At 39.4% G+C, this 12,624-nt stretch overlaps 2 protein-coding genes across 10 annotated transcripts in view; one reads left to right on the top strand and one right to left on the bottom strand.

The window, feature by feature from the left end:
* Window positions 1-566: 566 nt before the first annotated feature.
* pdss1 (prenyl (decaprenyl) diphosphate synthase, subunit 1) lies at window positions 567-9,068 on the top strand. 2 transcript variants are annotated; one of them, XR_007448255.1, is made up of 11 exons: window positions 567-835; window positions 2,829-2,896; window positions 3,162-3,297; window positions 3,620-3,750; window positions 3,959-4,100; window positions 4,218-4,329; window positions 5,601-5,710; window positions 5,814-5,894; window positions 6,848-6,930; window positions 7,038-7,118; window positions 8,471-8,606. XR_007448255.1 is itself a non-coding variant. In XM_049565059.1 (11 exons), the coding sequence occupies exons 1-11, from the start codon at window positions 680-682 to the stop codon at window positions 8,609-8,611; spliced, it is 1,272 nt and encodes a 423-aa protein (XP_049421016.1). In that variant the 5' UTR covers window positions 567-679; the 3' UTR covers window positions 8,612-9,068. The 2 variants fall into 2 exon arrangements, 1 of the variants encoding a protein (XP_049421016.1); XM_049565059.1 differs by having other exon boundaries at window positions 6,817-6,930; window positions 8,471-9,068.
* Window positions 9,069-10,717: 1,649 nt separating this feature from the next.
* The window catches only part of abi1a (abl-interactor 1a), a 69,766-nt gene continuing 67,859 nt past the window's right edge, over window positions 10,718-12,624 (bottom strand). For all 8 annotated transcript variants that reach the window (XM_049565050.1, XM_049565052.1, XM_049565057.1 and 5 more), the window contains 2 exons: window positions 11,844-12,029; window positions 10,718-11,764 (listed from right to left, as the gene is read on the bottom strand). In XM_049565050.1, coding sequence (XP_049421007.1) covers window positions 11,589-11,764; window positions 11,844-12,029 — 362 coding nt within the window. In that variant the 3' untranslated portion in view covers window positions 10,718-11,588. The remainder of the gene's footprint in view (window positions 11,765-11,843; window positions 12,030-12,624) is intronic.

Below are 12,624 nucleotides of genomic sequence, written 5' to 3' on the forward strand. Positions count from 1 at the left end.
GCATTACACTCTGAAATGTACTGCAGTACAAGTGTGAGGTGACATTAAATAGAAATACTCACGCAAAGTAAAAGCACCTCAAATTGTATTTTAGTATTATGCAGAATTGCCCTTTCCATCACTGGCAAACAGTCCCCTATGTCAACACTTCAGTTATGCTTTAGGCTAACGTTAGTTAGTTGTCATGAAAAGACCCTAAATTTAGAGTATTTTTCTGATTTTTAAAGTAATAACTAAAAAACGACAAAACTCAACCAGTTGTTTATTTCTAACCGCTGTAAATTAAAAGGTAGGTTTATGCGACATTACGTCCCAAAATATGGTTTGAGGCGGTAAACTGTTAGGGAATACAAGCAAAGTTGGCTACAACTAGCTAGCTGTTAGCAACCCAGCTACAGTGCTAGCCCCAAACACTTCACTACTATTTTCGCGGAAACCTAACATAAGATAAATTTTATATTTTCAGTTTAAAGAGATACAACCTTAGTTTACATGTAGCGCTGCATTCCTAGTAAAATGTTGCCTAATTTTTAAGAAATTCATTGAAGTTTGTGTTAACGCTCTGCCATATATGGTAAGCCTAATTCCGTAGCGTAAAACGTCATCAACCGTCGCCCGGTCATCCGCTTCCGGTTCCGCTGAAATATATAACCTGTCCCGATGCCCGCTCCCGGAGAACATGGCGTGCCCATGGTTAAGGCAATGCTGGCGGCTTTCTGTAAACTGTACAGGCACGAGTGTATTTGAAACGTTGTGGCATTCTAATGGCAGGTCCGTGTCGTTCTCCACGTCCTCTTTAGGACGGACATCCTGGAGCTCCGGGGCGGGGAACGAGGTGAGTTCACGGGGCACACGGGACAGGCAGTGCTGTCAAACTCAGGAAGGTCACCGCGTAGCTGTCAGCCAGCCCTGATGAATGGTGCTCATCTCTCAGTAATGGGGTAGATTGCTTCACTGCCTGTGAATTTTCCTGGCAATGCAACATGAACTGGTATTTTTCTTCCGCAAGAGTGTCACGTGTTTTGTAAGAATTTCGAAAATGTCGACTTGTTGCTGCCTGTTGGTGGATGTGTTGGGTCGTGCAGAGTTTCCTGGGCACATGTAAAGGTCAAGACCTGCTCCTGATGTTAGAGTAATTAGCCTGAGCCCTGTCCTTTACTCTGCTAGCTGTCCAGCCAAGTGTAGCCAATGTCTTGCCTTGTCCCTTTAGATTTTATTATCATTCATTCATTCATTCATTCATTCATGTGTCGCTGGCTCAGGTGTGTTCCTTCAGCTTCCTTTGCACTATTTATTTTTGCTCACAATTTAGAGAACATGACTTATCATTTGTAGTAATAATAATAGTTGTAAAAATAATTAATAATAGATATGAATAAATAAAATTTGTATGTAGGTACATAACAGATAAATGTTTATGTGTACCTGTCTCCCTTCAGCTTGTTGTCCTTGGTTTTAGCTGTATGTCTGTGTCTATCTTCGTGTAAGTTGGAACTGTGTGTGAGCACATTGAGAGTAGGGTTGCAGCAATATACTGGTTTTAGGGTGTACGGTGAAATAAAAGTTGATTTTTATATCGTGTATATTTGGTTATACATGATATTAAAAAAAAAAAAAAAAAAATGCAACTGGATGGAGAATGTCCCCTTTATTTTTGTTATTATCTAAAGAGACATTTTTCACACATACTTATATTAACAAAATGGTATTCAGTTTCAATTGTTCAACCAACAGTAACTCTTCTGTGTTCATTCCTTAAGGTTTATTCTGAATAGGGCTGCAAAGATTAGTCAACAAATCGATGACTTATCAACTATTAAAATAATTGGTGACTATTTTAGTAGTCGACTAATCAGTTTGAGTCATTTTACATAGAAAAGTACTATAAAAGTGCCCCAAAATATTCTTATTGCAGCTTCTTATGTTCAGATATTGGCAACTTTACACACTCTCCCATGACGGTGAACTAAAACCGTTTGGTGTGAGTACGAAAGAAGACATTAGATGACATAATTTTGGGATTTGGGAGAGAAAGGCCGACATTTTTCAACATTGTAACACATTTTTCGACAAAATGATTAGTCAACTAATTGAAGAAATAATCGACAGATTAGTCGACAATTAAAATAATCGTTAGTTGCAGCCCTAATTCTGACTGATCATAATATAAATTCTGTAACACCGTGATAACATGAAACCACAATATTTTCTGAAATAGTCATACCGGCAAAAAAAAACCCCAAAAAACCTCATACCGATGCAACCTTAATTGAGAGCGGCTTGAAACCAGAGTCAGTCTCATCTTATGCATACATATACTTAGCCAGTAATGCTTAATCTGATTCCCATAACAAAACAGTTACTTTCATAGATGCTAAAAAGAGTAAAAACTACAAAACGTCCCCTCCACTGTCCACAAAAAAATGAAGCAGAAATCTAAAATCAGGATCTCAGATGTTATTGTTAATCTTTTGTAATTTGCACGAATACCTTTTGATCGTTTGGCAACCTGTTCAGGGTGTACCCTGCTCTTGCCCAGTGTTAGCTGGGATAGGCTCCAGCCTCCTGCAGCCCTGTACTAGGATAAGTGGTTACGGATAATGAATGAATGAATGACTGAATGTAGTTTGTATGCTGTATTACTGCAGTTAACTGTTCAAAGTTGCTCGCTGTGAATTACATGCACTGACAGGAGGGTCTACATATGTTTAAAAGCCTTCTCCAAGCTGCCAGGAATAAAATTCTTGGGGAGAAGCTCTGTTGGCTTAACAGTATTTAAATATATACAGTCTAAAATCTTTTGGTGTCATGTGCTTTTGTTCTTTCAGGGGCATCCATCGGCACTATCAACACAGATAAACCCCCAAACTTTAAACTTTACCACATGTCTCACCAGGTAAGTTGTCCTAACTCAAGGCTTTGCACTGCAACCAAACTATTTACTGAATTCTTCACATAGTATTTCAACAGCCACCTCACACTGACAAACAGGTTTTAGCACACCAGCAATTTTGGTTAGAACTGACACAAACAGAGTGTTGTACCACAGTGATCAAGATATAAGCAATTTCTAATAAGATAGATATACATACTGTATACATAGGTATACAGTATGTTTCTGATTTCACAGCTTCACTTTTTGTTGTTGCCTCTCTCTGCAGACACAAGTCACGGTTGCTGAACCCCACACTACAATCATGCTGCTGCAGAAAGAGCGTACACAGTGATGCAAAGCCGAAGGACCCCTTCACATTAGCCCAGAAAGATTTAACAAATTTATATGATGACATCAGAAAGGTACGTTTTTCCATGACAGGAAGTGTGTGTCTCTCCATGATAAAATAATGGGCATTGTCAGCTAACATTAACAATCCAGACAGCATAGATCTTATCCTGAGTCAGAGTGCCATCTGTCTATCGGGAGTCTGTCTGTCACAAATGCTTTGCTTTAGCTTGGATTTGACCTTGCAGCTGCAGGGACAGCTCAGTAAACAGACTATGATAGAGCCAAATGAAATAATATTGGTTAGAAATTAACAGAAGACTGTCATGTGATTTTTTTGGCAAATGTATTTGCTGATTATGATGAAAATAAAAGTGTTATCACTCTGCCTGACAGGAAATGTTTGTACCCAAAGAAGAGCTGAAGTCTCTGCTTGACTACTACTTTGATGGCAAAGGCAAAGCCATCCGACCAATGATAGTTGTCCTAATGGCCCGGGCGCTCAACATCCACAGCAACAGATCTGGGTAAAATCTGATCACTCCACACTTTTGTATTTCAACAATATTACGCTTTTTTTCCATTTACTGCTACTGTTAATTCAAAGTGACCTGTGGTACAGAGTAAATGTGCATCACACCCTGTTGTAACTTTTGAATTATTATATGAAGCACAATCAAGGGTTTCATGTCATATCATTCACTGGAATTTGTTAACTGTTCTTGTCCTCTGTAGAGATCTGATCCCAGGTCAGAGGGCCATTGCTATGATCACCGAAATGATTCACACTGCCAGCCTGGTGCATGACGACGTTATAGACGGATCCGATAAACGAAGGGGAAAAAGAACAATCAATGAAGTGTGGGGTGAAAAAAAGGTTAGGGAAATAAAATCGGTTTAAAGACCTTTCCCTTTTTCTCCTCCCTAATATAATATTTTCTACGACTATATACATTTTTAAGGATATGAATATAATCTGTTTTCTCTCTTCCAGGCAATCTTAGCTGGAGATTTCATCATCTCAGCTGCCTCTATAGCCATGGCTCGAGTCGGTAACAACACAGTGGTGAAAGTGTTCTCCCAGGTGATAGAGGACCTGGTGCGAGGTACAGCAGTCAAATTATTCAGTGTTTTTTGCCATATCAGTCAGTAATGGTCTTTATTAAAGGGACAGTTAGCCCCAAAATCAGAAATACACATTTTTCCTCTTACCTGTAGTGCTATTTATTAATTTAGATTGGTTTGGTGTGAGTTGCTGAGTGTTGGTGATATCGGCCGTAGAGATGTCTGCCTTCTCTGTAATACAAAGGAACCAGATCTACTACTACTACTACTACTACTACCACATCATCTACTCATGGATGAGAGGCTAGTGCTCATAATAGTGCAAGATGTAAACATTAACGGCATCCTTCATGGTTGAGTTGTAACATTAGCTAGCTCGGTGGTGCTAGGTGAGATAGCAGTAGATGCACTCTTCCTTCTGCTCAGTAATATGGTTGGCAGGTGTAGCTTGGTTGAAAGAAAATAGTTCCTACATGAAACTGCTCACAACAAGGTCGGTGGATTATCTTGAGTAACCAGGGGCCTCATTTATAAAGCTTGCTTACGCACAAAACGGGGCTTGAAAGTGGCGTACGCCACTTCCCACGCAAAGGTTGTTATTTATAAAAATAAACTTGGCGGGAGAATGTGCGCACCTGTAAGCAAACTCTGAGTCATGAGACAGATCGCATTCATGAGGTGATTTGCATGACCATTTATGGTTGAACTAGGGCGTGTAGAGGGCGGAATATGAGGCGGATCTGGGTGCGCACAACTCCAGGAGGTCTGATTTATAAAGAAAACATTGCGTGCAAGTGTGCGTGCGCATAGTTTTATAAATCTGATTATTTTTTGGCGCACGCTGTTTTCAGCTTTTGGGCGCACGTCAACTTTTAGTATGAATCCTAAGCACTCGTTTATAAATGAGGCCCCAGGTCATGATTTCTGGAAAGAGACACTGATGCTGAGTTTTTCAAACATATTTTTTTGGCGCTTTGAGCACCACAAGCCGAGTGCCATCCAGTTCCTCTAAATTCCAGAGAAGGCAGACATGGTTGTTATCGCCAACACTCTGCAACCCACACCAAAACAATAAAGAGCACTACAGGTAAGAGGAAAAATATGTATGTTGGATTTTTGGGATGAGCTGTCCCTTCAAGGTTGCACCTAAAGATGTGCTAAGCTGTTTTTTTTTTTTTTATCACAATGGAAGCAGTAACATGTAGCAATATCTGTAAAAAAGCATTTGAACTTCAGACTGTCAGAACCCAAAATCTGCTTATATGTCCATTAACAAACTTCTTTATCCAATGTTTGTTTATTGTGCTTCCAGGTGAATTCATGCAGCTGGGCTCCAAAGAGAACGAGAACGAGCGATTTAAACACTACCTCGAGAAAACCTTCAAGAAGACGGCGAGTCTTATTGCAAACAGCTGTAAAGCAGTATGTACGTTCTGTTTCCACACAAATATCTCAGCGTTGGAGAAAAGCTTTGGCTTCTACACCAACTGTTTTTTTGTTGACTGTCTCCTCTCTTTGTTTCAAGGTATGCGTTCTAGTAAATTCTGATCCTGAAGTTCATGAAATAGCCTACCAGTATGGGAAGAATGTTGGCATCGCATTTCAGGTAGGTTACTCATTACCAGCTTATTCTATTTAATGTCTTTATGTCTTGTGCTGCTATGATACTTGAATTCCCCCTCTGGGAATCAATAAACAGGGTTCCTACGAAAGTATGGAAAAGCATGGAAATAAATTTGATCAATTTCCAGGTATTAAAAAGTATGGAAAATGAAAAATAAAGTATGGAAAAATATTTATATTTCCAGACTATTACCACTGTTCTAAAATACTGTTTTCTAAAATAGAAAATTAGGTATTTCCAAAAATAATTTAATCAATTTGGATCGTGTTTTATGCCGGGCCAAGCAGTTTGTGTGAGAGCAAACGTCTCAGAAAACATCCTGCCCCTTTTACCTGATTGACAAGTGGTATGACCAGCCCCCCAGGTATCAAGTTTCACTCCAACACTGCACCTTAAACAAGAAGACGAGTTTCACGTGGTTCACAGTGGGTAGATGCAAGATTTTGGATGGATGGCTTGACAATACCGTATATAAATACTGGGTGGCCAAGGATTCCCAATTCACACACAGAGCTAGATGCAAGCTTTGTGTGAAATCGTTTGATTCGATTCTGAGCCACATGGAAGGAAAAAACACACACGTCTCTTTACGGAATTGCTTGCATCCAGAGTCCCAACCTTTTTGCCTCAGCCCAAACATTGAACTTACCTGAGTTTTTATTTGCATGCCATTATGGTACTTGGCTACAGTCGCCTATTAAGAATAATTAAATATGATGTGAAATATGATACACTGATATATTTACTCAGATGCTGCATATTCTCCCCCCCCAAAGCTCCAATAAGAAAAGACAAGAATCCCTTTTACTGGAAGGACATCCTACATTTGTCTTTTATCCAGAACATAATAGTGTGTAGAATTAAACTATGTCTAAATGTTTCTGTGGGTTAATTTGTCCGGTAGCTGGTGGATGATGTCTTAGATTTCACATCAGGAGCTGGTCACCTGGGGAAGCCCTCGGCTGCAGATCTCAAACTGGGCTTGGCCACTGGACCGGTCCTGTTTGCTTGTCAACAGGTGAGATTAGCATTTCATTTGATCAGATGTGTGTATGTTTTCATAGAAAATGTGCGTCTACATCTCAAGTGGGTTCGGCCTTTACCTCATTTTCTTTGTCTTTGCAGTTTCCTGAGCTCCATGCAATGATCATGAGACGTTTCAGCTCTAAAGGAGACGTAGATCGAGCCTGGCAGTATGTCCTTCAGGTATGACCAGTAACACACTGCAAACCAAATTTAAATTTGCTGGTTAAATCAACTAAATGTAAAGCCATAAAGGGTCTTAAATACAAGTCTCTACCTCAACAAGACTTCTCCTTCATGAGACATTTGTATGATAAATTAGGGAACATAAAGATTGAAATTAAGGTTGTGAACATTGTGTGACCAAAACAAGATACTAAAACCTTACCTAAGCCTTTCAGTTGGTGATGGAGTGGGGGATTAATTTGCATAGAGCTCTTTTTGAGGGGTTGCTGATGCCAAGACTGATATACATATTTGCATGATTAACAGTACAGCTCAGTGCTCTCTACTCAAGCAGCTGAGAGTCACAAAACGCTCCATAAATGCAATCAGGGGAATGTGTTTACCTGTGAAAGTGAAGTACAGGGTTCACACACATTTTTACCACTGAATTTCAAAACTTTTCCATATTTTACCTATCAGTACATATCGACTGACTATTTGAAACGGTTTGAAAATGAATTTTCTGCAGTATCGATACACCGATACTGGCTGCGCTTTCTTGCTCTCTTATTGTTAATGTTTCCTACAGTCGTACTGCTGCTCTCTGCCACTCAAAGAATAAACAATACGGCGTTGGCATGTTCCAGCCAAATGTCAAATGTTTGGCTGCAGACATACAGCCAGTGCAGCCAGGGTCTTCCTCTTTCTTGAGCCATGTATTATTTGTCGTTTGAAAGCCATACATTATTAACATGCATGTGCATCATCCTCCATTTAGAGTCACCAATAAACCTGCATGTCTTTAGACTGTGGGAGGAAGCTGGATCACCTGGAGAAAACCCACGCTGACACAGGGAGAACATGCAAACTACCGAATAGTTCGAATCTCCCACCCTAGGTTCGAACCAGGAACCCTCTTGCTGTGAGGCAGCAATGCTAACCACCGTGCCGCCCCCATGGAACATATTTTGCCTAATGTTAGACAAGTTTTGGGATTTTTATGAACATTGTAAACAATATCCAAAAGAATGTATAATCAAATTTGTCTAGTACATTCTGCTAATTCAATAATACTGTAATTTCTAACCTCAATGTAATACTTTGAAAGATATCGATATTCATTACCATTGTCGATACCACAAAGAAAAGCTGACAATGAGGGCTTTAAATGTAAAATTGTTATTAAAACATAAATACAACAAGGTGATAACATCATATGACTGTATTGACACCTTTACAAATATTCAGAATCAATCGGACACCACCAGGAATTTCATGACCGTGGGAACCCTGGAAGCAGAACTTTGCCAGCACAGAACATAAATGCTCAGTAGATAACGTGACAGCACTTCCTTCTTCTTCTGTTTCAGAGCGACGGCGTGCAACAGACCAAATACCTGGCTGAGCGCTACGGTCAAGAAGCCATCAGGCACATCAGTATGCTCCAGCCGTCGGCAGAGAGAGACGCCCTCATCAGGCTTACTGAGATGGTGCTTACCAGAGACAAGTGAACCTCCACTGCCGGGCTTCACTTCAGGCAGCTACGTGTGGAAAATCAACTCACCCACATCCAGTATCAGCAGTGATGGTTTGGAAAAGAACATTAAAAACCTAAATGAATGGATGTTGCTGTAAACTGCAAATCCAGCTCCTCACTGCATTCAGTACTGTAACTGCAACAGCCTCTCATTCTTAAAACTGGCCAACTGACTGACAGTACACGCTAGTGTTGAGCTGTGGCGGCTTTGCAAAATCTGTGTAATTCCAAATGAAATGGAAGTGATGCACTGTCATTGGTGTGTTTGTTTGGATCTGTGTGATTTGCTTTCAAGATCCGTCCACACCTCAGAGGCCAAACAGTCACGTGTCTTTTGGACTTATAAAATGTTAAAAGGTTACTTAATACAACAACAAAGGCCTTAACAACTACAATGACTGTGTACTCAATAAACCTACAATTATGCTTTTTTTTTTATTTAAACCAAGTCTTCGCTCTTCTTTGATTCCCTTAAAGTGACCACACATGCATGTTGTACATAGAATTGTTTATTATAAAAGACTGTACATTAATTTTTCAATCAACATATTATATGTACAAATGAAGGGCGGACAAAGATAGATTTCAATATTTCTACCCATGAAATTGAGCTGGAACATGTTTTATTATTGGAGATTTCTAAAGCAAACGGGCAAAATATCAAGGCATAAGCTGCAGTATCCTGAAATGGTAAATGCTCAAAAATTAGGTCATGTTAGATGGTACGTTCGAGGGTCAACAGAAAACAAAAGTGTCATTAAGATGATTCCTAGACCTGAGTGACAGCTGATATTGATTGGCTGATTTTTACTCGAGTTAAAATATGTACACCTGTGCAGCCCAGAGGATTTCATGTTCAGAGCATTCAACATGGTCCTTGAACCCAGAGCAGGTTATTGTTGCTTTGTGGAGGCTGAGGAGGTATTAGAGTTGTTTGTTGGTCTACATTACATCTGAATTGTCTCATGGCAGTGTCAGGCACGGCAATTCAAGCCCACTTATCACTGCACGCTATCACTGCTGTCTATCAGAAGCATAGTCCGTTATTGCCAGTTACCAATGGATCCTACAGATTTGATGTAGATTAGTATAAAGTTAGTAACAGTGATGTGACATAATCTTTAAATGTTTTATAATAAGCCAAAAATGGAATGTGTCCTCGTGCGTCAAAAGAGATCCAAAGGCATGAAAAAGTAAATTCCATTTAATTTTCATGATTTTAAAAGAATACTCCACCTCCCTTATGATTATTTGTATATCAGTTACTCACCCAAAGTTAACGCTGAATTCAAAAAGAAAGCTTGGTTTTTCTGCATACCTTCATGGTAAGCGAAGAATCCAGAAACAGAAAATTCTTGATGAACTGAAATCATAGGGGTCCACATTTAAAAACAACGAAACTAGATTAAAACATTTACAAACTTTCACACAACTTGTACGGCATCATTTATCCAGTCATACACTCAGTTCTTCTCAAACACATGCATTTTCTCTGAAACTTAAGTATTTAGTTTCACGTTCTGTTTTAAAGCCAGACTCCATTGACAAAAAGTGATTTTTATTTCACTGAACACAGGAGCTTCTGGTCTACCACTGCCTCTATCCCTTGTTTGTTTTTGTATTTTTTGTGACTTTAGTGTTTTATGGGGTTAGTTAGGTTACACCAAAGTCACACAATAACAGAAATAAACTACCAATTAATAAGGTAGCTCCTGTGTTCAGCGAGGTTAAATTACTATTTTTGTCAATGGAGTCTGGCATTGCACACAGCATCGGTAAGTTTCATTTTCACTTCAGTGTTAAATAGTAAGATTTTAGCAAAAATGCATGTGTTTGGGATTTTTTTTTAACAGAACTGGATAATTAAGACTTGGATTACACTGCAACAGTTGTGTGAGAGTTTGTTAACAGATGTTTTAATATAGTTTTGCTGTTGTTAAACGTGGACCCCTATGACTTCAGTCATCAAGAATTTTCTCAGTTGTTTGATTCCTCCACTTGAAGCGTGCAAGAAAAAGGTTTTCTTCACAAATTCAGTGTAACATGGGTGGAATAACTGATATACAAATGTTCATTTCGGGTGTGAGGTATTCCTTGAAGTTAAGATGCAAATTGGCATTTAGAGGGTGAGACTGTGGGGAAGCCTGAAATTTACTTCAGAGTCTATAAAGTTCAGTGATTTCAACAGTGTAATAAAAATTAAAAAGGTGAATACATTTACAACATAATGGAAGCATAATGGCAATAAACTTAAGATTACATTATATCTCTTAAAATTTTGCATGCTTAAACGCCAAGACTGATCTTCAGGAGTATTTGTTTGTCTTTGAAATACCATACACAGTACTTAAATTTGTAAAATTATTGACAGGCCATCTTATTTTACGAATGAGCCTGATGGAGTCGAGGAGGGCGCCACTAATGAAAACTATCATATAATCGACATTCACTGAATTCACATTACAGAAACCCGAGTGGCTGCAGCTCACATTATATACAACAGTACAAACACTTCGACTGAAGGTGTTTACATGACATTAACATTTAATTTGTTCCATCACACCTAATACTCAAAGGATTCAGCTCTGAATCCCTAATAATTTTTGTCTAGGCAAGATGATGTCGTACATCCTTCAGCTGTGTGACCATCGTCTTTGAATTCAACCGACGTGAGCACGTGCAGTCCAATTCTTTAGAAACTTTGCTTTTTTTTTTTTTTTAACATATTTCATAAATGTCCCCAACCCGCCCATATAACACCAAAATAAACTAAATAGATATTACTTTTCATTTTATTTGCAATCAGTAAGGGAAAGAACATTCTGTCATATCAAAAGGAGATCATACAGTTATGTCTAGATGCGTCTCAGGAGTCAAGATTGCGGCGGTCAGTCTCTCAGTGGATTATGATATGACTGAATAAATAGGCTTTACTGTTACTGCAGGTCCCTTCAGTCGGCGTAGTGCATGATGGACTCAACATAGTTGCCGGGAAACAGTCCGGTGATGCCGTTGGAGACGCCCTCAAACCAACCGTCGTCGTTCTTCTTGATGACATAAATGATCGCCCCTTCCATGAAAGACAACTCGTCGTCTTTGTCCTTGGTGTAGTCGTAGATGGCCACCACTGAAAGCAGGAAAAGAAATGTTTATATCAGTAGGGTGTCTCCAATCTAAGACTATTGAAAAATGGTTTGTGCTCCAACCTTTCTCGACGTAGTTCTTGGGTGCCCACTGTGGGTCACCATCAGCGTAGGGGTCGCTGTACTGCACAACAGCAGCATCCTCCTCCTCGTAATCAACTGGAGGAGGGGGTGGAGGTGGAGGAGAGTCGTCAAACATGGGTATGTCATCTGGAGGTGGAGGGGGAGGTGGAGTAGGAGTATCTGCAACTGTTGAACAGACACAACAAATTAGAATTTTCTCATCAGGTTCAAAACGTAAAGGATCACTGGTCAACGTGAGCCTGGTCCTGGAGAGGGTGGCGGCTGAATCATGCAGAATCAATGATCAGACATGCAGAAGAGTGTGCATGTAAGATATATGAATATTAAATGATCATGCAGGCTGCATCACTGTTAGGACTTCCCATAGATCACTTAACATGATGATACACTGTATGTTTAAGCCACCTAAAGGAATAATTCAGATCTTTTGAAGTAGGGTTGTATGAGGTACTTATCCATAGTCAGTCTATAGTCATTATGTCAGTCAGCACGCCCCCGTTTGGAGAAGCAGACAGGAATACTGACACAAAAGATAAGCAATGTATTGCCGTGAATGGGGGCAGTAGCAAAACACATTTAAGCCACCTAAATAATTCAACATCACAGGGTTTCCACGTTCATGGAAAATTTGTAAATCTTAATTTCCAGGCCTGGAAAAGTCATTGATTTTTCCTTTTGTGTAATTAAATTATGTAAGTAATCTTCTCTGGATAACCATCCCAAGTAATTTTACATAACGACCAAAAGGTTTTCTATAGCT

This window comes from Epinephelus fuscoguttatus, linkage group LG21, assembly GCF_011397635.1.
Source record: "Epinephelus fuscoguttatus linkage group LG21, E.fuscoguttatus.final_Chr_v1".
Lineage (NCBI taxonomy): Eukaryota > Metazoa > Chordata > Actinopteri > Perciformes > Serranidae > Epinephelus > Epinephelus fuscoguttatus.